Raw genomic sequence first — 27,693 nt, 5'->3', positions numbered from 1 at the left:
ATGTCACCTGGAGTGACGTGTTCCTCAGAGAAGTCGAGTGTGGAGGGACGTTCTCTGTCTCACAAGCACACTGCCCGCCGAGAGGCCGGATCAGGGGTGGTGACGAGGGGGGAGCCGCTTACTTCCCCATTTGCGGCGAGCACCCCTGCCCCGCTTGGTCCAGCAGGTGAACACCTCCTCGTGGCCAGGCTGCGGTGGATGGTGCCCTGCTGTCTCCTGGCACAGGTGGAAGCCCACAACACCCGCTTTGTGCCCGAGCTGCCCCCACTTTTAAAGCCCAGTGTGTAGCCGAGAATTCTGGGTGGTGACAGTCCCCTCCCCTTTTCAGCAGGATTCACTTCGTCCCCCCACCTCCAGCCTCTCCTGCACCCCAGGCGCTTACTGTGGTCCAGCCCCGCACAGAACCGGGGCCTTGGGGAGGAATAAAAAGCCGCCCACCTGCAGCGGGTAGGAAGGACTCAGGAAGAAAGAAGCTGCCGAGACCTGGCGACGTCCCCGCCCCAGAGGCAGAAGCCGTGGGCCGCGGGCCGAGGAGGTTCCGTTCGTGAATTCCTTTTGAAAATAGGCGCGTGCCTGAGAAATAAGCAGCCCTCCTAAAGTGTTGCTCTGAATTGTTCACGTTCCTGTGTATGTATTTTCAGTGATTTTTTCTCTCCTTGCGGGTCTGTGAAAGTGGCATAAATTTGGCGATGTCGAGGCTTAGAAAAATCGACGCTTCCTCGGAGCGAGACACTCGGGTCCCCAGCTCGGCCCTCGGTCCACGTCTCAGCGCGGCGCTCCATCCCGACCTGGGCCTGGCGGCTTGCAGGACGGGACCGGCTGGGACCTGCGGGATGTGTATGGCCTCAGGCCGGGTCAGCGGAGGGACAGGCTGTCAGAGCAGAGCGCCAAGCGCAGCGTCGGGCACGTAGTGACAAGCCATCGTCCAGATCTAGGAGCGTCCGTGAGCGCTGGCCATCGGCACAGAGGGGAGGACCAGGACCAGGACCTGGGAGCCAGGCACGCGGGGACCAGGCACGTGGCCTCGCCCGGCCTCAGTTTCTCGTTGGCATAGCAACAGCGCAGGGAAGCGTGAGCGTGGCGCTCACACACGGCAAGGGCAAAGTCAGGGCCGACGCCTGGCCTCAGAGAAGGCTGCTCCGGACGGCGTGGCCTTCCGTGGAAAGACGCGTCCTGGGTGCCTGGGCTGACCCTGGAAAGTCCCTGGGGGGCGAGCGGGCCCCCGGGCAGGCCCGGCCGAGGGCCAGGTTCCGTGGGGGCGGCTGTGGTCAGGGGGCTGGGCCCCAGGGAGACGGAGTCTGCAGCTCAGAAGCAGGCCCACAGCCCTGGGCCAGAAGCCAGCCTGCCCCAGCGCCAAGGGTCCTCTGGGAACCAATCTGCCGGTGCTCAGAATTCACTCGGACGGAACCGAGGAACCCCACAGCCGGAGGGCGCCACGCCCCGCGCTCCCCGGCCTCCGCTGCCTCCGCCCTGTAGAAGCATATTGTCGGCGTCTTCACCTGTCCAACCGCTGCCTGTCGCCTCTGACGGGGGAGAGATTCGAGGGGGTCCTTTCTCCTGCGGCGTGGTGGGCTGGATGGTTCTATCTCGTCACCGTGAGCCCTGGAGCTGGGACTGCGAACGGCTGGTGCCGTCTCCTCCTCCTCCCCCCACAGGTGGACGTGAGGGCCGCTGCGGCCCTTGCGATAACTATCTGTCAGCGTTTCAATTATACTAAATCCTGACACAGTTGAATTTCTTTTTCATAATATGAAGAAAAAGAGTGACATTATTTCTGAATCGCCTGTCTCGAATGCATAGGAGGGCTGTCACCAGCTCTGATGGCTTCTTCAGTAATGACACGGTCACCTGGGTAAATATGCCAGACCGGCTGCTTCTCTGCTCTGGATAATGCGCCTCCTGAGCAGTCGGGCACCGAGGTGACAAGTGACGATGAAATGCACACTCGGAGAGTTTGGAAAGTTTATCGTCTGCCTGGTCGTCTGCATGGCAGCCTCACAGTGACGTCCCTCCGTCCAGCAGCCGGCGTGGGGAATCTGTGCAGGGCGAGTGGTCTGAAGCGGCCTTTCTGTTCATTAGTCTATCAGATCCTTTTAGATCCTTTTATGGAACTTTTAGAAATACCACATGAGGAGAAAACACTGCAGCCCGAGTGACGACTCAAGTAGGGCCGAGAGAAGTGTTTTACTGCGCGTCATTGTCAAGAAATAGAGGTCAGTGTACACGTAGACCACAACCGTCAAACCACATTAAATGGTACGTGTCACGTTTCCCTGTTCTCTGTGAGGCCTGCTCACATTCTTTCTCCCGAATTCTGATTTGCCTGTATGATTCGTTTTTCCGGTCGTTAGTTTTTATAGTTTTTCCATTCAGTCATCCGTTCATCCAGCAAACATTTATGAAACACCTACAGTTTGATAGGTTTTAGGTTTCGTGCCACGTATTAGATGATGAAGATGAAAACCTATTCGTTTCTGCCTCCGGAAACTCATAATTAATTAGAGGCGGAGAGGTTGAAGGAGACGATTAAATGGACTCTGAAGATGGATACAAATAAGACTTGTTATGAAAATGCTGCTGAGACAGCGCCAGACAGCAAGGGAGGCACCGGGATAATCCAGGAAGGCGCCGCGTAGGAGGCGAGCTTCGGTTGGGCCTCGAAGGGCGAACAGCACTTTGGCGGGGAGGCTGGCGTTCCAAGCCGAGAGACCAGCTCGGCGAAAGGCTGAGAGTTAGGGATGGCGGGGCACCTGCTGCTTTAACCTTCAACTTTTAATTTTATTCAGATTCTAGTGAGGCTGACAGATAGAGACGACACACTGAGAAGACAGTTTGTTCCTCACAGTTCCGGGGGGAGGGGGGACCGGGGACCGCCACCCAGGGCCACACGGGGGAGCACCAGGGCGGGTCGGGGGCGGAGAGAGGGGACAGACACGAGCAGGCTCAGGACCGGCTGGTGTGGGTGGCTCCATGGCCTCGGCACAGGTCTGCTCTGCTCGTCTGGTCCCTGGGTGAGAGGGCAGGTGGCCGGTGGCCGGGCTGTGAGCCCACCGAGGAAGCGTGGGCGGGCTTGGGCAGGGGGTTTGCTTCTGAAAGGGGCGCTCCTGGCGAGCGGTTCGGTCTTGACGCCTCGGCTGACCCTGGAGGGGCGGTCCCAGCACCCCAGATGCCCAAGCATCAAACACAGAAACCGGAAATGTGACTAATACAGTTGTGGGGAGCTGGGTCGGGCTTGTGGCAGGACGAGGTGCAGGCGAGACCGCGAGGCGGCCGGGAGGCCTTGCCAGGGCGTTTGTTTCTGTCCAGAAGTGTCCAAGACACCGCGTGTCCTGGTCTCAGCATGGTGCCACGAGGTGGAGCAGAGACAGTCACCGGCCTCCGGGAGAAGCCTCCCGTGGGAGGAGAGGGCTTTATGGTAAAACTAGCTGAATGTTTCGGGGGACGCATTTAGGGAATGGTGAATCACATGGCGGTCCCTGGGGAGGGCGTGGGAGACTGGACAGGGAAGGGCGGGCGGGACCGGTGTGATGTGCCCAGGTGACGAGGCCTGTTCCCATGGGCAGGGAGCGGGGTCAGAGGGACAAAGCCACATGCCGCTGGGATGGACAGTCCCACCTAAGCTGTCACTTTATGGCTACAAGAGCTGAGGCCTGTGCTTCAGGGACGTTATCGGGCTGGACCGTGCAGGGTGACTGGCTGGGGAAGGGGGCTCCGGGCGCAGAAGCACCTGAGGGCGCCCTTAGACCCGTGGCTTCCTGAGTGCTCATCATAGAGGGACCGGCTGGGCCAGCGTCCCCCCATGGGCCCGAGGGCAAGCGGGCCGGGCAGCCGCGACCCCGTGGTCTGCTCCACAGTCGAGAGGCTTTGACGAGCGACTGCTGTGTCCTTTATCTGTCTCCGAGCTCAGCCATCAAAGCAGCTGCAGCAGCAGGTCAGCGGCTCCCAAGCCAGGGCCCGGCCGCTGAAATCAGCGAATGCCACCCGTGGGGTGACAGGCGACCCCAGTGGGCAGACCGTGGCCGAGTCAGGGAGCCAGGAAACGGCTCTGTGTCCCATCCTGATGACAGGGGACCACGGTGTCATGGCCAGAACATGGCCGTCCAGAGGCTCATCCCGGGAGGAAGATGTCAGCCGTGCTGCAGGCCTGTCGGGTGGGACGTACGGCCCAGAGCCGCTGGGACTCAGACGTCACCTGGCCGTCAGGAGCAATGAGGCCACGCAGTCTGAGGTGGCTTGTGCAGGGACACCCAATGCCAGCAAGAAGGACACCATCACTGAGGGAGACAAAGGCAGCTGCCAGGGCAGACCTGGGAGAGACCTCATTTTGAGGTCAGTGGGTACGAAGGAGGAACCAGAGAAGCAGCGGCTGGGCAGCCAGAGGGGACCCGGGGACCCTGGTGTCAGAGACACCCCCAGAGCTATGTTTAAATGAGGGGACGCACGTCATTGCACCATACCGCTGCTCCTGAAGATAGGCAGAATGTTCGACAGTTTAAAGTAAATAAAGAACCGACTAGTAAGGCCAGGAGCGGGAGGGGACGGGGACCAGGAAAGGTCCCCGGGTGCTGGGAGGACCCCGCAGCTGACGGTGCAGGCCCTCGTGGCCTCGGGAACTGGCCTTGGGCCGCGCTCGCGCTGCCTGCCGGTGCCCCATCTGTCCCCTTCCTCCAAGCCGCCTCTCCGGAGGCCTCACGTGGCTCAGCCCGGGGACACCGCTCAGAAGGAGAGGGGACATGCAAACTGCAAGCTGCTTGGCATGCAAGTTTTCCTGCTGACGCCGGGTTTCAGCCAAGAGGGAGCTCTCAGCTTGGCGGGCCTCCACGGAACCTGCTCTCCGAGTGCTTTTCCTGTCCCTTGGCTCAGCGTGGAGGGAGCCTGCTTCCCCGCACCCCGCTGCAGCTTCCTCTGCTTGTGGCGACCTTTGAGTGAGGTGGGTGACTGGCCTCTGAGGAGCCTTTGCTCTCCTGGCCTCGGGGGTGCTGAGCTCAGGGCTGTCACTGCAGCCACAGGCGGGTGCTGGAGGTCCTGCCGTGCAGCTGGCTTCCCGCCCTTGTGTCCGAGGCCCCTCCCACTGCAGAGGCTTTCCCAAGGCTGATGACCGAGGTCTGACTTGGCGAGGCTGGCCGGCTCTGGGACCCCAGGCATTCAGTGTCAACGGGGCCCAGCCTCGCGGCCAGCTGGTGCCAGACGCAAGCAGGCGAGGCAGGCAGCCCTCGGCCAGCACGTCCTGGGGCCTCGGGACCGCAGCCCCTGATGGTGCTGACGCCACCGCCTGCTGAGAGGGCCTTGAAAAGTGTGGCACTCTGCGTTTGTACTAAGTTTTGTCAAGTGCTGTTTGTTAGCTTTCAAAGAAGAAGGAAACCCCCGATCCCAGCTCCCCCGTGGAGCTCTGATTTGCTTTATCTTCAAAGAGTCTGCGGCCGGCTGTGTCCAGTGTATCGTTAGCGAACAGCCAGTTTCTAGAACGCTCTGTCGTGATGATCTTAAAACCTCGGTGGAGCAGAGGAGCCCAGCAAGGGCTCCGGCTGCACCCTGGAAAGAAGCCTGGTCTCCTCAGATCGCACCGCAAACGTTTTGTTGTAGAAGTTCAAGTTTCCGCGCAGAGGTCTGCATCTAAAATTCCATTTTCAGGAACAGTTTGCTTCGGGGGGCTCAGTGTGAGAACCCGTTCCCAGTGCTGGTTTTGAGCTCGTGCATGGTTCATGGTGCCCCCGACAGGTTGGGCCTCGGGGTCGGGCTGGACCGTGGAGCTCCGGGGGTACCACGAGGAAGACCCTGAGCCCGCCTCGGGGACCCTCACGGGGCAAAGTGGTATCGAGCGTGGCAAGACCTCGCCGTGAGGCAGGGAAGGCGGAGCCTGCGCCGAGGGCAGCGGGCACACGACATCTGGAAAGGGCCAGAGAGTAGGTGCCTCGGGCTTTCAGACACATGGTCCCTGCTGCTCGCCACTACGGGGCCCCGCGTGGGAGCACAGAGGCGGCCACAGCAGCCCAAACCCCCGAGCATGGCCACGTCCCAGTAAACCCAGATCCCAAGGGCAGAACGGGCGGATGCGGCCCGGCCGCCATCTGCAGACCCAGCCAGGGCCCGTTTGGGAAGCCTGCCTCTGGCTCCCCTGTGTAGGACGGGGCTGCGTTTGGCTGTCCCCTCACGGTCTGGCCAGATGCCACACCGTGGACGCTGACGTGCAGGTCCCGGGGGCAGAGGGTCCGGCTGTGTCGCCCATGTACTGCAGCCCTGGGCAGCGCTCGCCCCCTCGTGCCTCCCGGGACTGCCCCTTCCTGCCCCCTCGCCCTGCGGGTCCCCGGAACCAGCCTGACCGCCCTGCCGGGTGCAGAGGAGGAGGGGGAGGGGCGGGAAGGGCCTTCGCGAGGCACAGGTGTCAGAGGCTATGTGACGCCTGCAGGCGGTGACAACGCGGCAGGGCCGTGTGGCCTTGGCGTCGCGGTCCATTCACTCGGCAGAACGAAAGCCCCGTGGGCGGCCCGTGGTCACCCTTTAGAAGGCAGCTGGGGAACGGGGACCCCCCTTCTTCCCTGGGAAGATCACAGGGAGAGTCACCCTCCCGCCGACACGGCCACCTCGTCCTCCTAGTTCCGGAGCATCGCCAGGGCCCTGGAGCGGTCGCCCCCACTTCCTCCTCCCCGGCTGCCGGCACCGCCAGCGTGCCTTCCCCTGTGGGCTTCTCTCTCCCGCGTGCTTTATGAAACCGAGTCACACGTGGCTTCTCGCACGTGACATGTTTTTGAGGTGCATCCACACTGCAGCACGTGTCACACTCCTCGGGTGGGCTAGCGGCTGGGAGACTTGCAGGCGCCCAGGGGCTGGCCGGCGGACCGCAGGGCAGGCACGTGTGGACTCGGCCAAGCCCTCACACTCGCACGGGCCTGGGCCTGTGGGTCTGGCTCTCAAGGCAGCCATGAGTCCCCCTCTGTACGAGGACTTCCCCTGACGAGCCAGCAGGGTGTCTTTGGTGTGTGTTTGGGGCGGGAAGGGGCAGGGTGGGGGCAGGACAGACCAAGTCCCCTAGTTAGCATGTGGCGGAAATGGTGCTGGGCCCTAAGTAAGGATACTTGGGGCCATGTGGGGTCCTGGCCACGTCGTCTTTCTCTGGGCCACTCTGTGAGTCCTCCCTGTCAGCGGGAGGTGGGACAGGGTGGCCGGTGGGGCCCCAGCAGTGTCCAAGCCCTCAGACGTGCGTTCCCAGAGGCGTGGCTCTCAGGTCGGCCCTCCGGGGGCCCAGGTCCTGCCCATGGCGGGAATGGCAGAAGCTGAACCCCCAGGGCACAAGTTGGGGGGCATGTGTGTGGGACTCAGCTCTCCCCACCTGGGGGGCACCAGCTGGCCATAGGCAGCAGCCCCACCCTGCTCTTGCCCGGCCACCCAGCACCCCCTCTCTGCAGGTGGGCGCCATCGGTGACGAGGAGGAGTGGGTCAGCCTCTACGAGGAGGAGAACGAGCCTGACGCCCAGATGCTGGAGATCCCCAACCTCACACCCTACACACACTACAGGTGAGGGGCTACCACACAGCGCGCGGGCACAGTGGGGCGTTCCGGCGGGCAGCTTCTCTCTGCAACAGCCGGGCCCGTCATGTGCATGCGAGTGACACACTTCCGAGTGGCCATAGCAACGAACGGACCCTGTCGGAGCAGGAGTCACAGGCGGGAACGACCCCGAGGGAGGCGAGCCCCCGTGAGACTGGTGACAGGCCTTCCATCGGCGCTGGCTGGAAGGGCGCTGTGGAGCGGCTCGTTGCTGCGCAGAGACGTGGCACTTTCCTTGACACATCTCTGTGGCCGCCTGGGACTGCGAAGCCCTGTGTGTGAACAAAGCACCGTCCCTCCTCAGTGACAGCTGCCGGTCTCACTAAGGGAGCGCCTAACGGGCGATTCGCCCTTTCGCGTCTTGATCCTGAAACGTAGCCGGGCGGTAAATCCTTGGCCTTGACCAGGGCCGTTGTGACCGTGAGCTGTTAGGGGTGTTATAACTTCCCGTCAGCTCATCGAAGGCGATGCGGTTTCCGGTTATTGCCACACATGGAGCTGAGAGTGTCATTGTTCTGAGCTGGTCTCAGAAGGCTGGGGACGAAACACGGACAATGACTGATTCAGGGAGTCAGGGGTGGAGCGGCGTCTCGGGAGGAACCGTTTTCAGCCCGGCACCGAGGGTCAGGTGGTTTTTAAACCTCATGAGAGATGCCGGTTCGTTTTCACGTCCTCTCTAAGAGTGTAGCAGTCGAATGGCGGACCACGCACTCGCTTTTAGAAGAAAACGTTTAGCATAAAATGAGCTGCTGGGGTTCGAGACCAAGTGAAATTATTACCAGCTCCGTAATTATTCCTGAGATCAGAAACTGTGATTAGAGCCCAGTGCCCCTGCCTGAAGTCCCTGTACGTCTAGGAAGCCTCTGTCACAAACACGTGTTTGTGCTGTGGGTATTTCTCTTGTACATAAGTTCAAATCCAATCATTGCAGATGTGAACGTAGAACAGACGGAACTGGAAATGGGCACGTGGGCTCAGTGAACGTCCAGCCCCACCCTCATTTTATAGACCGGGAAGCGGGGAAGGTCTGCTGCCCACGGATGGTGTCCGCAGCACTGGGTCCTGGGGCCACCACTCCTCTCCTGAGCCAATGGGGACCGGGGCGTGGCTGCCCGGGCATGAGAAGGGCACTGGGCGTTCACGGCTGTCATTTGGCGGTGACGTTCCAGCACGTCAGTTCGGTTGAACAGCTGCCTGAACTCAGTGCCCCGAGACCACCCTCCACCCGGGTCAGCGGGCTGCAGCTGGTGGCAGTCTCCCCCGGGGCCGTCCCCCCAGGCCCCCACTGAGGACACGGCGCGGCCGATTCACAGCACGTTTATCGCTATTTGGCATCTTTTGGGGAAAAGGGCCGCATGTGTCATTCGCATTTTCAGTGAGACCAGGTGGCAAGAGGGGGACGCGCACGAGCCCCCGACACGGGCGCGGGGTTCCCGCTCTGGTCCGCCTTCCCCGCTGGCCCTCCTGCCCCCGCTGCAGCGTGACTGCCATGGTTGCTGTGCCTCCAGGTTTCGCATGAGGCAGGTGAACGTCGTCGGGGCCAGCCCCGCCAGCCAGTCGTCCCGGGTCATCCAGACGCTGCAGGCTCCGCCCGACGTGGCGCCCACCAGCGTCGCCGTCAGAACCGCTAGTGAGACCAGCCTGCGGCTGCGCTGGGTGGTGAGTGGGGGAGGTTCCCGGGGCGCACGTTCCCTGGGCGCATGTTTCTGGGGCGCACGCGAACCCACAGCTCGGTCAGTTCCTAGCCACGCCATCGTTCTAGTCCAGACTAATCCCATCATTAAGCCAAAAAGTATTGCATTTTGCAATTGGTGTTGGGTCTCAGGCCAGCCCAGGCCACGTTATTAATTAGCATTGTCACTCATGGCTTCTTGGGGGGCGAGGGGAGATCTGAGGTGCTACAGGCCGGGCCCCTAAGTCCTTAAGCTAGGTCAACACGGAGCCAACACTCAGGACTTGGGAGAGACCCAACTTGGTATTTAATCAGAACATTTCCCCACAAAATTAAGCCAAACGTATTAAAAGAAAATTACCCAGCCGACTTTACTGACAGGATTTCATTTAATTCACGGAAGAAAAGTTCTGGGGAAGTTTTAGAGTAAAGTTTCTCAGGATATCCCCCAGGGGTGTTCTCCACGCGGCCGGCCTCAGAGACAGGCCCGCGCGTGGACAGCGCCGCGGGGGGCAGTTCCGTGGCTTCAGCTCCCCGTGGCTCGTTGCAGCCCCTGCCCGACTCGCAGTACAACGGGAACCCCGAGTCGGTGGGCTACCGGGTGAAGTACTGGCGTCCGGACCTGCAGTCGCCCGCACGGGCCCACGTCGTCCACGGCCGGCTGGAGCGGGAGTGCGCCATCGAGGAGCTGGAGGAGTGGACGGAGTACGAGCTGCAGCTACAGGCCTTCAACGCCGTGGGCGCAGGGCCCTGGAGTGAGGCGGTGCGCGGGCGCACGCGGGAGTCAGGTGAGACAGGCCCCGCCCCGGCCACGCCTCCCTGGGCCGCAGGCTCCTCCCCTGGAGTCAGGTGCAACAGGCCCCGCCCCAGCCCCGCCTCACTGCAGGAGAGTCAGGTGAGAGGAGGCCCACTGCCCACCCCACCCGCATCTGAGTGGCCTGGTCATCAGGCCAAGTCCACGGTGATGGCGGCCACGCTCGGCTGGAGCCCCCTGCCGCTCACCTGAAATCTGCGATGAATTCCACCAGGGCTGGACTCAGTCACTGTTTGTTTAGTTAGGGGTAATCTGTAATCTTCACCTTCGGTAATGAACCGCGGGCGTGTGTAGGCTCTGAGGCCTTCAGGTGCGGGGTGCAGACACGCCCTGCACCGTGAGCACGAAGCGCTTCTCCTCCTCCGGACCCGGAGGTTCTGCAGGGCAGTGGCATCCTCAGGCCGCCCGAGGGCTGCTCTTTGCTCAGTGGTGCCTGTCAATGAAAGGACACCACTGACTCATCTGGGGACCTGCACGTCCATCTTTTCTGGTCCGAACGGTTCGAGGTTTAAACGGGTCCACAAGAAAATGAGAGAAGCAAATTGAGATCATCTGGAAGATAAAGCCCTTGCTTTTAAAGTCTGACTGTTGTCTTTGCACACGTTACATCTGAACCATTGCAAACGTATCAAGGCAAGTCAGTCCGGTGACATGTGAACAGATGAGGGTAAAAACGTTATCTACGTGCGCACGAGTCAGACTGCACAGCTTGCGTCCGTAGGCCCAGCTCGCCACATAAAAGCGTCTCATTCAGATGCAACGTATGCGATCTTCTCCGGCTTCGGTTCCTCTTCCTCCGTCTGGAGCTGGGTGATTGTGGGGATTCAACGCGATAGGGATCTGAAGCCACGCAGCGCAGGGACGTGCCCGAGGGAGCTGGCAGTGAATCCGCCCACCCCTCCGCTTCCTGCCGATCACGACGTCACCTCTCCAGCCCCACGGTCCCCCTCAGAGACCACCACGCTTAGGGGTACCAGTGGGCCGCAGTCTGCAGGGAGGCTTTCCCATTTAAAAGTCCGCAGTCCTCACAAGTGAATATAAAAACAGACCGAACGTACTTTCTTGCTGGGTGGACTCAGATAAAACTGAGCTCTTAAATACCCAGGATTTATGGAATTTGTTGCTCATATTAAAGAGATTTACATTTCTGTTATACCCCAGAGGTTTAATCCGACCGCTATGAAATGCTCAGGATACATCGCTGTTTTAAGGACAACGTCATTATTCGGATAAAAATTGGCCCTTTATTTATAGAAGCCTTTAGACTTTAGGTGCCAATCTAACTCGTTCTTTGCAGTTCCTTCTGCCGCCCCTGAGAACGTGTCAGCCGTGGCTGTCAGCTCGACCCAGATTTTACTGACGTGGGCTTCGGTACCCGAGCAGGACCAGAATGGGCTCATCTTGGGCTACAAGGTACGTGTTAAGGTGACATTCCTTAGCTTAAGACCTGAAGGTGCTACCACACGTCACTCCACCAGGCCAGCGAGCTCTTGTTTTCTCACGGAGGGACAGCACCAGCCTGTCTGTCCCATGAGTTGTCTTATCTAAGCCTCAGTACAGTCTGGGGTTAGGCACTGGTGTGACCCCACCACGTAAGTTAAACTAGGGCACAAATAGTAGCAGCTCCTCGGACCCTGAGCCTGTTTCCCCACCAGTAAAGGAGCGGGGGAGGCAGGGTGGGCGCGAGAGTGAAGTGGATCGTTTGTGAAGCGGCCTCGCTCGCAGTGAGTGCAGGGCCGGTGTTACTGAGGCGCAGGTGCGCGTCTGCACAGGCGTCGTCACCACTGCTCCGACCTGGGCAGTGGCGTCGACGGGAGCGGCCGCACACCCTCAGGGCCCCGGAGCCACCATGGGCTCAGTGTCCCGTGCGACCACCCAGGCCCTTAGAAACCTACTGTTTTCCATCCGTCACCTTCCGAGCAGCAAAACGAATTTCCCTGCATGGGGCGGGCCAGGCCACCCTCGCCTCAGTGCCCTCGGTGCCCTCGGCGCCATGAGGACGGTCCCCGCGCTCTGCCTCCTCACGGCTCCTGGCCCCCGCCCTGGGAACCCCGAGTGCTCCTTTCTGGCCGTTGGTCACAGCGTCCCAGTGAGGGGGGTCGTGGACCAAAGGTGCACAGCACACGCCTGGGCCCCGAGGGAACGCTCGCCCGTGCTGTTTTCAGACTCTTCCCTGAGGACCCTGCCACCTGTGGCCTTTCGGGTCACGGTCATGGGGACGCGTTCAGGGAGGTGAGCGATGAAGGGCTGGGACGTGAGGAGGCGTGGCAGGGGGAGGGCGCCCCTGTGATCAGGAGCCCCATGACCGGGAAGGCGGGCGCTGCTGGTGGTGCTGTGGGAGCAGGCCGTCCGTGTCACTGAGTAGTCCCCATCCTGGTGGCCGTGGTCGGCATGGCTGCCACGGCTGCCTCCGACCCCGCGCGTCGTGGCGAGGCAGCCACTCGGCCGCCGGGCCTGGGCGGGACCCTGCCGGCCTCCTACCTGGTGCCGCCATGCGGCGCACCTGCCCAGGTGCCCGCGTGGCGGAAGTAGATCCGGCAGTCCCCCTGCGCGACCTGCCGCCCCCGCCCGCTCACCGCGCCCCTGTGTTGATGCTGCAGGTTCTGTTCCGGGCCCAAGATGCGGACCCCGAGCCGCGGAGCCACGTGGTGCGCGGGAACCAGTCGCAGTCGGCGCTGCTGGCCGGGCTGCGCAAGTTCGTGCTGTACGAGCTGCAGGTGCAGGCGTTCACGCGCATCGGCGCCGGCGTGCCCAGCTCGCCGCCCGCGCTGGCGCGCACCCAGGACGACGGTGCGTGCGCTCAACTCGGTCCTCAAACCATCTCTTTCTTCCTTTTTCAGTTCGGGAAAACAAAACAAAATTGTTTGCAGTCACTGCGCGTTTAGATGGCCTAATCGCGAACCGAGGCAGGTTCCCGGGCCGTCCCCGCAGCGGGCAGCGCAGGACAGGCGGGGTGGGGGTGGGGCCGTAAAACGGGGGGCCGCCGCCCGCGGTGGGGTCCGCACGAATCCTAAAAAATCCACCCCGACCCGGTGCCTCGATTGGGCTGGCGCTGCCTGCGCCTTCGTTGGCGTAATCCGAGGTGAGACTAGGCCCACAGAGGGCGTGTGTTTGTGGGGCTCCCTCCCGTGCCCACATCACCCCTGCTCTGGCCTGAGCGACGAGACCCCCTCCTGGGCCCTGTTTTTATGAAACTCTAAGCCACCAGGAAATGGGCGTTTCCATTGCAGACGCCAAACGCTTAAAGGTCAGCTCCCTGAGTGCCCATTATTAGATAGACTACAATAAATATGTCGGAGGGAAAAACACTGGCCTTTCCCCGCCACCCCCAAAACCCCACCCCAGGGACCCTGACACCTGGCAGAAGGAAAACGGTCGCAGGTTTTCTGAATTACTCCAGCCGCTCGCTGCCTGCTGAGCTGAGCCTGCTGCCCCTTTCTCTCCCGGGGACAGGTGGCTGGACCTTGGCAAGGGCAGGGCTGCCACCAGCTGTCTTGTCTGCTGGGCCGTCCTCCCGGACGCGGAGTCCCAGGGCAGCTGGGACCTGAGAGGGGACGTGTTCCCTGAAGGTCGTTTCTTGGCAAAACTGTATAAAGCTAGAGCGTGTCCTGGGTTACATCAAAGTAAGAGAGACGTTTTAGAAACTTCCTTCAGACGTGGTTAGTTTTCATTGTTTCTTCCTAAAGTGTGAATGGCAACTCGCAGATTGCCGTGTCTTCCCTCACAGCCCTCATACAAACATGTTTTCCTCCCTATCATTTTGGTGGGACCCAGACAGTCCCCCTAGGGACAGGACAGGGGATCGAGGTGGCACAAGACTGTGTCGGAGTCGGCGTGTTTGTGCGCCGTCCCCAGGCGTGAGCCTGAGGCCTCCTCACGTGTGTTTTTCCCAAACACAAGAGTCACAGCACACGCTTCAAACGTGAAGCACGGTTCCCGGCCGCCTGGCTAGGGGTGGATTTCAGCGGCCCCGGAGTAAATGTCACACCATCTTATCTCGGTACCAACTGCTCCGGGCCACTGTCCCTTACCGGGGGTCAGTCACTTAGCAAGCTCCAACAGGAAGGTCTGATAGTGGCCACACGCTCGCCTGTCCACTTACGTAAATATGTTTTACAAGGCCTGTGACCCCCACGGGTCAATGTTGCCACAATACAAACTGCTTTTTTAATTACTGATGCACCGTACCACACCGAAGAATTATTATATACGGTTGTGCACATCACTCAATTTTATAGGACAATACATTGATTATAAACATGTATTGTCAATAATTATAACCTTCATTTAGAGTTGGGGGGGGGGGATACTTTAGGCCCTTTTACTTGCCTGATACCTGCCTCTTGATATCAAGCCCAGAAAAGAAATGAGCTCAGATTGGTGAAGAACTGTTTTATTAAATTTATTGGGGTAACTTGGTTAATAACACTATGTAATTTTCAGGTGTACCAGATTATAACTCGGTGTCTGTGCACGCTATTGCATGCTCACCACCCAAGTCTAGTTCCCTTCCCCTGCCATGTGCTTGACCCCTTCATCCACTTCACCCTCCCACCCAAACCTCTCCAATCCCAACTCTGATGCATGCTCTGCGGTGCCACGTAGCAGTGGGGCTGCTAGCTCCCTGCAACTCCCAGTCACATGACTGCCCGCCGGATCAGAGACGAGTGTTCCTCAAAATCAACGTTGCTCCTTATTTAGATTTCAAGTCATTTACTCGAAACTTAGCGGGTTTCACCCATGAAGGATGTCATCTGCGGTGGTGGCTGTGCTTGGCCAGCCTGCGGAACCCTGCGTAGCCTTGTCATACACCGACAACGTCGTAAGGGCACCCCGATCACATGATTCTCCCCCTCCAGCCCCAGGCCCGCCGGTGAGGCTGGTGTTCCCGGAAGTGAGGCTGTCGTCGGTGCGCATCGTGTGGCAGCCCCCGGAAGAGCCCAACGGCGTTATTCTGGGTAAGGGGGCCGCAGTGATCAAAACGGGCGCAGCCCACAGAGAAGTAACCATTAGAAATGACAATTTATTAGACGTCTAAGAGGTGAAGAAGCATCCTGCCCACAGCAGCCCAGCGTCTTTTGAATGGAGCGGGGTGGGCCCCACCGCGTTGTGAGCTGGGCACCCCGGCTTCTGGGCAGGTGGAGAACCCACTCGCGGTCCCCGGTGACACCACCGTGGCTGGGCCTCCCTCCGCTCCAAAGCGCCCGGGCTGCTGTGACACGTCCTGGGAAACCAGCGGCTGGCTCTCATGGGAGAGGCGGACCCAGCCTTTGCTCCCGAGTCCCCGGCTGCATCTTTTTCTGCTGCAGAGCTGGCACCTCCTGCCTTGGAGAAGTCGCGGCATGAATTGTGTGCCTTGGGTTCCGGGGAAGGTGTTCACTTTTAATTTTTCATTCGGAGGAGAAGCTCCGATAACGATGATGAAAGCCTTCATTTTTCTTACTTCCCTAAAGGCGACGACTTTTATTTTTTAAAAATCATCAGTTTCTTTATCTAGTCCTCCTTCCACCATGACAAATTAAGAGCCTTCTCTGTGCCAGGCATCGTGCAAACGGTGGGAAGTAAGCAGTGGGTGGGATGCGCCATCCTCGGGACGCCCACGGTGCTGTCAGGGCGACACGTCCCGACACGGGTGACAGGTGACGCCGGAGATTCCCCTGGATTCCCTGCCAGCAGCTCCTGGCGAGGGCTCCTGGTGGACGGGTGTTTTGGATAAGAGGCTTCCAGAGCCTCAGAGGACAGGGAGAGGGCCACACCCTCCGCCAGAACAGCGGGCCCCTTCCCGAGAGGGCGTAGACTGACCCACGACTGGAGACGTGGCCGGGCCAGGCTGGGGCCCGCCAGGGATGCCCCGCAGGCCGGGAGGAAGTGGCCCGCAGGCCCCAGCTTTTCAGGTTGGGCATTTAAAAGGCAGGGCGCCCGGCGTGGTGTGTTCGCAGACCCAGGTCAGCACGCAGTGTGGTGATTAGCTGATCCGAGCCCACAGCAGACCCCCAGGACGTCAGCTTGTGGGCCAGTGACTTACAGGAAGGTCGTGAGCCTGAACTTACAAACAGATAGTTAAGTTTGAAAATCCGCTGGAGCCCCCCAAAGACTGAGCAGCAAAGCGATGTGTTCGGGTGTGTCTTTTAGATGACGGCTGGCAGCCTCGAGAAGGGGACACACAAAGGCAGATAGGTACTAAGTTCTCGCTTTATTGAGACGGGGCCTGGGGCCGCCTGAGTCGTCCCGCCAGAGGGCTGTGGCCGACTTCCATGTGGCTCTGCCTCTGTGGGTCCCTGGGGCTGTGACATAGAAGTGTTTCTGCTATGAGCGCAGTGCGTCTGCATTAGGTGGCCTCTGGGACTGCAGGTTCCTGCTACTGCAGTCACAAGGAGCCACCAGAGAGGCCTCTCACGTGTGCGCATTTCAGGCGGTCCCACTGAGATGTGGCCGCGTCTCAGGCCCCGCACCGTGAGCCCCAGCCCGGGGCAGGCGGGAAGTGTCAGGATCCCCCCCCCGCAGCCCACGCACAGGCAGAGCCTGCCCTCAGCACAGCGCCCCGGCTGCAGCCTCTTCTGGAAGAAGTGGGGCTGACTATCCGATTACCCAGGGGACGTCCCCGCACGAAGCAGAAACCGTTTTTAGGGCTCAGAATGTGGAGTTCCGGCCTGTCACTGATAAACGGGAGTCCAGGAGCACAGGGTCTCCCCACCTGCCTGGGAAGGAGGCCCCGCCCGGCCTGGGCCTGCAGCCCCGGCTCCCCCCACCCCGACCCCCACCCCTTCCATCCACCCCGGCCAGTCCCGACCCTGCGGCCCTCTGCGCTGTGCTGGCTGGAGCGTCTGGTGAGCAGGCTCCGACGGCGGACTCCGCGGGAGGTGGGTAGCAGGAAAGTGCGCGTTCGCTGAGTTTTTCTCTGACGCACAGAGGTGTGCCTCGGTTCCGTTGCCATGGCTTCGAGCTAATCACCCTCGGTCTGTCTTCCTCGCAAACCTCGGGAGGGTCTGCCTCAAGCAGCGCCTGCCTGGTCCTCTGCCAGGTGGGTGGCTTCTCCTGCGTCCTCTCTCCTTGGCTTGCGGCCGGCTGTGTCCTCACATGGCCATCCCGCCCCCCGTGCGTGTCTGTGTCCTGTCTTCTCATGGGGACACCAGTCATAATGGATTAGGGTGCAGCCCGATGACCTCATTTTACCTTAATCCCCCTTAACAGACAGTGTCCTCAGATGTATTTGTCACGTCCTGAGGTGCTCAGGTTGGCATATGAATGGGGGGCACGCACAGTTCAGTCCGTATGTGTCCTTGGACCACTTTTCTCTTGGGGACGCACCATTCCTTACCGGCTTCTGCGGGCTCTTTCCACACTGACACGTCGTAAGTGCCAAGCGACTCAGCTTCCTGCGCCTGAACCCAGGGAGGCTGGCTCTTCGGTTTAGGGCCAGGTCCTTCAGCTCGGTGAGCATCAACCAGCATGACCACTGAGAATGTCAACGGTCGTCGGTGGCAGAAGGTCCCCCTTTTCTTTTGGGTTGTACTGATTTTCACGTAACCCTTACATCTCCCGTCGTCAGACCCGTTTCTTTTCGCCGTGGGTCGTCACACCCAGGCTTCCTCACCGGCCGCCGTGGTCTGCGGACCAGCTCTGCCCTCCCCACCCTGGACTCGAGGTGCCGGGCGCGAGACCCAGCCGGCAAGTGCTCGCTGGGCACCGTGTCCACACGGGACGTCGTGGGGTCGGCACCTTCAGGTTGCAGAGGGTGGGACAGCGAAAGACCAAGCAGCCACCGGAGCTCGCGTCCCTCAGGACTGGCCAGAGCAGCAGTTTTCGAGAGGCTTCTCTGACAGCCCCGAGCGGCCCGCCTCACCCCGCCCTGAGCTCCCCGGTGGCCTGGGCAGCCGTTGGCGTGGCGCGGATCACGGCCGCCTGCCTTAGTCTCCCCTGCACTGGGAGCACTGCCTTGCAGACGGGCCGGGTGGCAGAGCAGGGCAGCGTGGGGACGCGGCAGCCACGCTGCCGGTCCCGCCCTGGGCCGCCTGAGTCTACACGTGCCATGCAGCCCTCCCGGGCCTCAGCGTCCCATCTCTCAGAAGCGAATAGCAGGGCGCCTCCCTCCCAGGGTCAGGCGAGTTGTCCCCGAGAGCTTAGAGCGATGGCTGCACGTCACCGTCAGAGCTCCGTGTTCCGCCATTTCTCTTGGGCCGACGCCTCTGTCACCGCCCAGCTCACCGCACCGTGGTGCCGCACCCCTCACCCTGCTTGCTGGGACAGGGGCTCGTGGCGACAGGACAGGGAGAAAGGCCGGAAAGGCCGGAAAGGCCGGAAAGGCGGTCTGCAGCCAGGTCATGGGCTGCGCCTGGGCTGCAATGAGAGGTTCCGATTGTGATCTGTTGCCCCGGGGTTCATTGAAAATCACAAAAACCCAGGAAAGAGGAGGTGTTTGTAATTTTGAAAGGCCGAGCATTCCAGCCACGGCAGACCGATGCCGAGCACGAGTTTGCCGTGTCTGCCGATAATGCAGAAAACACCCCGCCAGAGCTGCTTTTGTTGTAACGGCGGGCGGTTGTAATCGTGACGAATGTTGTCTGGGTAACCTGTCACCTGGATATTATTATAGCTTGCACACCAAATTGCAGATGCTGTAAGAAGGATGGGAAAACAGTTTCTAAAGATTCAGATCGGAGTTCACGGGAGAGGGAGGCAAACATGCTTTTTTGCAAGACTCACTTCACACCCAGAGACCTTGAGTCACCCTCCCCACACTGGCTCCGGGCCCCCGAGCCATAAACACATAAACAGCGCTGCAGCCCCTGCCCGTGTGATCCATATCAAAGCATGTTCCTGCATTTCCAAAAGAGATTAACAGCACGAAACACCGGCTGGTGCCTAGAGGAAAACACTTGCTTATTTGCGTAAATATTTTACTTTGGAGCGCTTTTAGCGCTTAGAGCTTTCCCCTGGGGGTGCGGCGGGAGCCCCCTCCCACAGGTTCGGCCAGCCCTCCCTCCCTCGCTCTCCAGCGACTCCCTTACATGCTGTTCAGCCGCAGTGAGCGAAGCCTGTGCTCTTGAAACACACAGTGTGCCTGCCAGACCTGCCGGAGTCTCCACCCGTACCTGCCGACAGGCGCTGACATCCGCCCTGGTTATCACAGCAGGCTCTGCCGGGAGGAAGGGTCCACTGCATGTGCCCCCCCACCCCCCACCCCCCGTTTGCAGACGCAGATTTGATCCACCTTTGCATCGTCTGCTCCCCGCCCTCAGACGGATGAGCCGTAAAACCAGCAAGCTCTCGGCCTCTGGCCTGGGCTGACGCAGGCCTCCCGGGGCGCCCCAGCGGCCGCGGGTTATCCGAACATCAAGTGGGTACTGGTGGGCTGTCACCACTCACGGCCACCGGCAGCAGCTGCCGAGGGCGTCAGGCAGCACCGTGCTGCTGGCCTTGGCTGTGGAGACCTGGGTACCAGGGCCCCGGTGACGTGTCACTGGCAGGCGACTCTCTGACCCTCGTGCCCAGGAAGCACGCAGTCCATAAAAGGCAGCAGCCACCTGTGACGTCTGCTCGGCTGCCTCGGGTCGATGTCGCGCCCCTGGCCTCACTCCCCTGGTGGCCCGTGTCACCCTGGTTCACCCGTAACTTGAAGGACCGGCTGCCGTCGATCCGGCTTCTGCATCCTGTCCTCGCTCACACGGCGGTCCCCTGACCGTGCCACGCCGGGCGTCAGCACGCCACGCTGCCCTCCCTGCCACCGCGATCACGTGACTAGCCTTTTCCACCGAAACGCTCTTCTCGACGCCGCCGTGCTCCAGGAAGGCGGGAACTCGAGCGCAGCGGCTGCTCTTTGCCTTTTGTGGGCAGAAAACCCTCTTTTTTCTTGTCCAGCGAGTCTAGGACGTTTAAAAACAGGGCAAGGTAAGACATAAGCGTTAATCTTTACGTTGCACAGAGCACAGAACGGGGACGGAAGGACGGGCTCTCATTTTAAAGCAGATAAAAGGAGGTACAAATATGAGCCACAGGCTGCGGCCTTTGCCCCCGGTGGCCGAGGGCGGGAACTGGGCCAGAGGAGACAGCAGCCCAGGCCCCTGCAGGTGGCCACAGATGCCACCGTGCCTTGCGGTTTGCACACAGTACCTCACGGCGTCACCGCCACGGCTGTATGACGTGGGTGTCGTCATGTCCGTGTCACAGTGGCGGAAGCCAGGCCAGGGGAGCCCATCCCGCTGCCAGTGACCTCTGCCCCATGGGGCGCTCACACGGCAGGTCCGTGCAGGGGACGTCACAGTCTTTGAAATGGAGGTTTCTGGAGGGAAAAAATGTTTTCCAGAGGTGGCGAGAGACAGAATGAAAAACCTGTATTTACAGTAAAATCAGTTTAGTTTCAAATTCAAATGCATAGAAAAGAGGCCCTGAGGTAGTAGCCAGTGCCCGCTGGACGGTGAGGCAGTCGTCTCGTAGGTGCAGAGTCTGCCCAGCTCCCCGCAGCCCTCCCCAGTGTGCCTGCAGCTGGGCCCGAGGGCTCCATCTGCCCCTGGACGTGGGGATGTGGCCGTCGGCCAGCAGCAGGCGTTGGGGACGACAGTGCAGCCCCCTCCACGTCTGCAGAGTGTCCAGCAGTGTGGGGCCTCCGTGCCCGGAGGGTTCTGTGTCACAGCCTCTGCCAGCCGCCTGCCCTGCCCTGCCGCCCCCTCCTGCTGCCCAGGTCGCCTTCCTCGTGAGCTCCTCACTCGGCTGACTTGGGGTCACCTCCCTCGTGAGCTCCTCACTCGGGCTGACTTGGGGTCACCTCCCTCGTGAGCTCTTCACTCGGGCTGACTTGGGGTGACTGGAAGCCTCAGGCCTGAGGCAGCAGTGTTCAGAGGCTGGGGTGTCGGGTGTGGGGCTGGGCCCCTGGCCTCGCTGCTCATCTGCCAGGCTGGCCAGCGGTGACCCAGGGCAGCCCTACCCATGACGCCCCGTGCCACTTCCTGTCCTGGGGTGCACGCCACCCTTCCTCAGTGAGGCCTCATGCGTATCCACCCCTCCACCTGACTTAATGGCCTTGGCTCCGGGCCCTGCTGCAGGGGACTTGGAGCCACCTCACCTGAACCTGCCAGTGTTCCAGGCCCATTAATGGGGCCCCCTTAATCGTTAGCCCTCTTACTAAATGGGGGCCAGCTGTGTTCACCCTCCATAGCCAGAGATGAGACTCCGAGTGCCGTCCGGGCCAGGGGCTCCCGACATCCTGCTCTGTGGCCAGGTCAAGTCTAAAGACACATGGCACACACCGTCCAGCGCGGGGAGGGGGCACGTGGCACACACCGTCCAGCGCGGGGAGGCAGCACGTGGCACACACCGTCCAGCGCGGGGAGGGGGCACGTGGCACACACCGTCCAGCGCGGGGAGGCGGCACAGGCCCGTAGGGAACGGTAGGAGCGAGGTCAGAGCCCCAGCGAGACATGGGCGAGGTCAGAGGTCACTCCAGGGCTCTGCGGGGTATGGGGGGCACAGCGGCTAGGGGTGGGGCCGTCGGTGCAGAGTGGGCCCGGGCCAGCAAGGCCAGGAGAGAGGGCTTTTAAAGAGAGACCAATTCCCATTAGTCCCCAAATTCTGCGATTCACAAAGACACGCCCTTGAACAAAATTCTGATCCGTCACTGGATTTTTGCCACGGACTGACAGGTCAGGGTGCCAGGAAGGCTCACCCGCATTGCGTGGCGCAGCCAGGCCTCTGGTGTCACGGGTGCTGGGAGGACACGTTCCGTCAGGCCCTCTCTGCCTCTCCCTGCCACCTCAGGGGGAGGCACAGCTGTCACTCTGCAGAGAAGGAACCAACGGGGCTTCGTCCCACCCAGGAAGTCAGCGTGCGCGCAGACAGGCCCCAGACGTGCACACGTGTCTGTTTGCAGTGCAAACTTACATCCCCCCAAAAATGAAAGGCCACAGTCAGAGGCGGCAGCACTTATTCGAGATCAGTAAGAATAGCAATTCCGGGACCACTAATTCAGGCGGAAGCCCAAAGGGTGCTCCGATTAGGAGACGAAGGTGAGGGGTGTTCGTGAGAAAGGGAAGGGGACAGTGACGTCCACTTAAGGAAGGCGGACGGTGCAAGGCAGTGACACTAACTGGTGTAGGTAACGTAGCGACGCTGACTCCAAACCACGCTTTCGTCAGACCCGCAGTCATAACCGCTTTATTATCTTTGTCAACAGTTCTCTGGGACCTAATTTTGCCCTCGGCCCAGTCCAGAGGTTATTTGTTCCTGTTTTAACATCCAGAGGTCTGAGGCACAAGACGGGCCAGGCGGTCCCTTTGGGGTGGCCGCTCCGGCTCCATTTTAAAGTGGCTCCGTTCGTATTAATTTTTTACAGTTAGTTTCTGCTTTGGGGGGAGGATCGGCATCTTTCCATCACCGGGGGTATTATTCAGATGGCTAAACTCACCTGCCGTGGGTCGTCCCTCACTGCTGAGGTTTTCACAGGGTCGTATTCGACCCTGTTCTCATCGGCAGCGCCGGTGTCTGCCGGGGTAGCCTTGGTGCTTGATTATGAAGTTCAGTTTGTCTTTGCAAAATATCTTTCCTTCATGTCTGTCTTTAGTTCGGGAATGTGCTATGACGATGACATCGGTACTAGGCACAGACTGAATTTCCTCCAGCCGTCAGGTGGGAAGTAGAGCTCGTTACCCGCCCCTGGCTGGCCCGGTCCCGTGAGGTCTGGGTCAGCGTCTATCCGGAGGGCGTCCGCAGCAGGACAGCACAGCCCTGAGACGCGGCGGCTCCCGCCCCGCTTCGCCTGGCCTGCGCCCCGCCTCACATCCTCAGGACGGGCATCACGCTTCACCCTCAGGCCCACTCCAAACCCCAACAGCGTAAAAATAATAATATGGCTCCTGAAAGCCATGAGAGCGTTGACCGACCCCTTTCCCAGCCGCGCTGAGTGTCCGAGCTGGAGTTCGGAGTTGGCAGGTCAGGTAACAGAGATGGAGATGTGTTTAGAAGGGCAGAGGCTCAAACTGAGATAACGTAGCCGATGCCGGAGAAGGCGGAGGGGGGCAGGGGCAGGGTGCTGGGTCACCCCCGCTCGTCGCGAGCAGTGGATGCTGTCGAAAGACCAGAGGGTTGAGTAGGTGGCCCACACGGCACTCTCAGGCTTAAGTCCTAGAAGGGCCGAGGCCAGGTCAGACCCTCAGAAGGATCAGATGGGAAAGCCGGCATCTGGCAGAGCGAGTGCCGGCCACACAGGTGTTGGCGCGCGGAGCCAGGTGGGGCAGGGAGCTTCTGGCACTTCCATGATCCCTTCTCAGATCCCACCAGCAGGCCACCTACCTCGGCAGCGGGGGCTGGGGGGCTTGGGGACAGGTGGAGGGAAACTCACCTTAAACTATCCTGCACCGTGTACTATTTTTTGAGCCACACGAATGTGATACAGTTGAAAAGGTAATAACGAAACGTGTTAGTGCCGTGTTTTTAAAAAGGCAGCTTAAGCCCACAAGTTTTCCAAGATGAGTGTTCATTCGATGACGAGAGATGTGGCCCCAGCCGGGGGCAGCGGCGGAGAGGCCGGACTGGGAGTGCCTCTGTCTCCAGGGAAGCTGGGGTGACACACGCCACCCCACGCGTAGCCCGCCCTGCGCCCGCTCGTGTGGCGCAGGCTCACACCTCGCCCGGCATCAGGCACCCCGAGACTGCCAGGGTCGGTGCCTGGGTGAGGCTCAGAGGCCCCAGAGTGAGATCCAGTGGAGGTGGTGACGCAGAGGCCTCCGGGACACCAGGCGGAGGAGGGGCTGCCTGGGGAGCAGCGCCCAGCAGCCGTGCAGGCGGAGGCCTGCTTAGTGTGACACCCCGGAACGCCCCTGCACTGACTGCTCTGGCTGCACCAGGCGCTGCGGACCCCACCCCATGGGCCACCAGCAGCCTTCGCGGGGACGCGTCCCCGTCCCCAGCAGCTAGTCTGGCAGATTCCGAGAGGGCACAGTCACACAGCAAAGCCTCGGCCGAGCCTGGACTGCGACCGGGGTGTTGTGGGGCTGGGGGAGGGGGGAGGACGGGGAGCGGAGCCATGCCAGGGAGCTGGGCGTCTGCGGGCAGACGGGGCGATGGCAGGGAGGGCCGCCCAGGCCGCACTGCGGGAGCGGGCACTGTCGAGACCTTTCTAGGATGGGCACTGCCCTGGGCCCAGGGGAGGGCAGGGCCGGTGGCGGGAGGGGTGGGGGCAGAGGAGGCCTGGGCAGCAGCTCTGCGCCCCGCAGCGCTCACTGTTCCCGGGCACTCTCGGCGTGCCAGGGCCGCCGGGAACATGGACCGCTGTCACATCGTGCCGTGAAGGATGAGACGGAAGCCGGCGTCGTGGGGGCCGAGCGCTCGGAGCCCCAGCCGTCACGGCCGTGGCCTCCCGCTCCGTGGCACCGTCCGCCCCTCAGAGTCAAGGAGGTTGGAACAGCGAGGAGGCAGCGGGCGTTTGGTTCCAGCCCAGCCGTGACTGCAGTGGGGGGCGGGATGCTCCCTGGGGGCCGGAAGGAGTGAGCGACCGCGGCCCCCCGTGTCCCCACCCACAGGGTACCAGGTGGCCTACCGCCTGGCCAGCAGCAGCCCCAACACGTTCACCACGGTGGAGGTCGGCGCCACCGTCAGGCAGTTCACGGCCACCGAGCTGGCCCCAGAATCCGCGTACATCTTCAGGCTGTCCGCCAAGACAAGGCAGGGCTGGGGGGAGCCGCTGGAGGCCACCGTCATCACCACCGAGAAGAGAGGTGAGACCTTGAGACCAGAGTCTGGGTGCGGCCAGTCAGGGAGGACCGAAGGGCTGGGCTGGGAGCTGTGAACTTGGCGGCAGGAGGCCTTGGTCAGGCCCTCGTGGCCTGCACAGCAGGGGCTGGGGCCCTGGGCGTTCACCCCGCCACCGAGCCGTACCTGGAGCGGGCACGTTCCCGGGCGAGTCTGCATCGTCCCACGTGCTGCTCACACCTGCTCAGACAGACATGACTGGCCAGGTGAAGACAGACGCAACTCAGGGCTGTGTCACGGCCCAGGGACACAGTTGTCATGTCAGAGGGCAAGCTCCCCGTGGCAGGTGCTGGTCTGGCGCTCAGAGCCACACGCCCATGGAGCAGGCGCTCCATCCGCTTGTTCCCAGCCTCAGAGGAGCCGTCCGTGGATGCCCCTGCCCGAGCACTGGGCGAGCACTGGGCCTGCGTTGCCTTGGGCCATCCTCACCGAAGCCTGGGGACGCTGAGCCCCAGACAGGCTGCGGGACACACAGTGGTGGGGCCGAGGTCTGCCACCCCAATGGGAACCCCACCAGTCCTCCCACAGGCCTGCTGCGGGCTGGTCTCGGGTGCTCCCAGCCTCGCCCTGGAATTGGCTCCCCCACTCCCGGGGTCGTGCCAGCTTTGGCCCCAAGTCCAGGTTCTGAAGTCATGGCCAGACCCGCAGATCCCGGGGACAATGACGACTGCCAGGAGGTTGCAGGCACAGCTGATGGGCACCAAGCGACCTGAGGCGGAGCCCTCGCCTCCCATTCTCTGTGCCCTGCTGCCGGCCTGGTGGCGTTTGTGCAAAGCACTCAGCAATGCGGGCCCCCCGAGGGCGTGTGTGCATCGGCCACCAGAGCTGGCACAGCTGCTGTGTCTGTCTTTGGGGCCACGTTATTGCAAGTGTCAGTCGGCCATTTCGGGGAGCATGGGAAGCGGCCCGGAGCGCCTGAGACACAGTCTGCAGGGCCGAGCCAGGTCCAGAGGCGGCAGCGGGCATGGCGGGGCCAGCTGCCTGCCGGCCGTCTTCGAGGCACCGCCCCGACCGCCCCGTCCTCAGTTCTCACGGAGAGTGTGCTGAGGTTTCGCAGAGGAGGACCTGGAGGCCCTGTCAGGGGACATGACGCTCCCACGGCAGAGTGGCCCTCGGTGGCCAACCCCAAGGTGAAGGGCAGGGACCCTCAGAGCAGAGCGAGGCAGCGCTTCGGAGCAGACACGTGTGGGAGGAGGTGGCATCCAGGTGCGTGTCCAGGCCAGCGCTGGACGGCAGGCCTTTCGGTCCCCGTGCAGTGACTGCCAGTGCCCCAGTGACACGAGCGAGTCAGCGCTTCACACGGCCGTTTTCGGTGACCAGTCACGATCCGTGCCAGGCCCAAAGGAACAGCGCCCGTCTGTCCTGCTGCCTGAATTTCTGGATCAAGCCCAGATGGCCCTAAGCCCCTGGCCTGGCCCTGCCACCTCTCTCCAAGTGTCCTCCGTCCCCACCCCCCGTCCTCTGCCCCACCTGCCAGGGCCTCCAGTCCTGTCCGTGGCTCGGGCAGGGAGCCCAGCTCACTCTCCCAGGTGCCGGCATGTCCGGGAGGGAGGCCTCGGAGGGGGACGGGGGCCGTGGCGGGGGCAGGAGGAGATGGGCGGCGGTGCGTGCCCACGGAAGGGAGCGCTGACCAGGGTAGGTCCAGGAGCTCGGCGGCCCCTCACCACGGACGGCAGGCCAGCCACTGCTGCAGCGTCACTGCCCCGCAGTCTAATCAGAATCGAGTCATCATGACACACGATTAAACAATTATTTCTCCCCCATGGAGCTTCTCTGCTGAAATCGATGGGGCGAGACTCAGGGACAGGCCGACGATCCACACGCCTGGGCAGGCCCTGGCCGTGTCCCTGCACCCCCAGCCCCGGCGCTGCCAGACAGAGGTCCAGGGACGGCCAGAGGTGCCCACGCCCCAGGGGAGGATGGAGCGTGATGCCTGCCGCTGTCCAGCCTCGAGTTCACATCCAGGGATAGGAACTCAGAGTCGAAGCTGCTCCGAGCCCAAAATCAGAACGAAAGCCTGTGCAAAGGGACCTGTGGGGCCGGGGAGGCCAAGTGCCATCGAGACCCCTCCCCCGGGGCCAGGTGCCATCGAGACCGGACCCCTCCCCCGGGGAGGCCAAGTGCCATCGAGACCCCTCCCCCGGGGGCCAGGTGCCATCGAGACCCGTGCCTGATGGTGTGGCGGTCAGGAACGCATGCTGGCCGGGTCATGCTGTCCATCTGTCTCTGCCCGGAGGGCGGCTCGTTCCGGCAGCAAGCGGGGGTCTCCAGTCACACCCCTGGGAGACCAGGAGTCACCTTCAGATTGTCTGACCCACACGGCCAACAGCACGGTGTCAGCCAGCACCGCGGTCACTTTCCGCTGGAGCCTCCCTGGGGAGAGCAGCCTCTCACATGTCCCTCGTCTGTCCTTGTTTGGTTGCAGAGCGGCCGGCGCCCCCCAGAGAGCTGCTGGTGCCCCAGGCAGAAGTGACCGCCCGCAGCCTCCGGCTCCAGTGGGTGCCGGGCAGCGACGGGGCCTCCCCGATCCGGTACTTCACCGTGCAGGTGCGAGAGCTGCCCGGGGGACAGTGGCAGACCTACTCCTCGTCCATCAGTCACGGGGCCACAGCCTGCGCAGTCGAAAGGTACCAAGCACGCCAGGGGACCCAAGTCCGGGAACCGGGGCCCCGCCCCCAGGGGCCCCCCAGCCCTCAGCCGGCTCCTGCCCACAGGGTTGGAGTCTGAGGGTGCATGCCTCTTCTTCCATCGACACCCCGTGTATCGGGGACCGACGGCTCCAGGGTCCCCCCAGCCTCTTCCCCAGGTCTGTCCTGCAGACAGACTGCACAGCTGGCTGGCACACCCCAGGCCCCAGGCTGACAAGGCAGGGGTGACAGGGACAGTGGGCCTGGCAGTGTGGGCTCTGGCGTCCTGACCCCT

General features: G+C 61.8%; 1 protein-coding gene across 1 annotated transcript in view; it reads left to right on the top strand.

The window, feature by feature from the left end:
- SDK1 (sidekick cell adhesion molecule 1) overlaps window positions 1–27,693 on the top strand; it is a 384,821-nt gene that overhangs the window by 302,037 nt on the left and 55,091 nt on the right. The window contains exons 23-30 of the mRNA XM_039878899.1: window positions 7,404–7,513; window positions 9,055–9,205; window positions 9,769–10,006; window positions 11,330–11,445; window positions 12,633–12,822; window positions 14,892–14,990; window positions 24,543–24,737; window positions 27,197–27,398. Coding sequence (XP_039734833.1) covers window positions 7,404–7,513; window positions 9,055–9,205; window positions 9,769–10,006; window positions 11,330–11,445; window positions 12,633–12,822; window positions 14,892–14,990; window positions 24,543–24,737; window positions 27,197–27,398 — 1,301 coding nt within the window. The remainder of the gene's footprint in view (window positions 1–7,403; window positions 7,514–9,054; window positions 9,206–9,768; window positions 10,007–11,329; window positions 11,446–12,632; window positions 12,823–14,891; window positions 14,991–24,542; window positions 24,738–27,196; window positions 27,399–27,693) is intronic.

Source organism: Pteropus medius, unplaced genomic scaffold (genome assembly GCF_902729225.1).
Source record: "Pteropus medius unplaced genomic scaffold, Ma_sr-lr_union100, whole genome shotgun sequence".
Taxonomy (NCBI): Eukaryota; Metazoa; Chordata; class Mammalia; order Chiroptera; family Pteropodidae; genus Pteropus; species Pteropus medius.
This window is presented reverse-complemented; position numbering and strand designations above follow the sequence as displayed.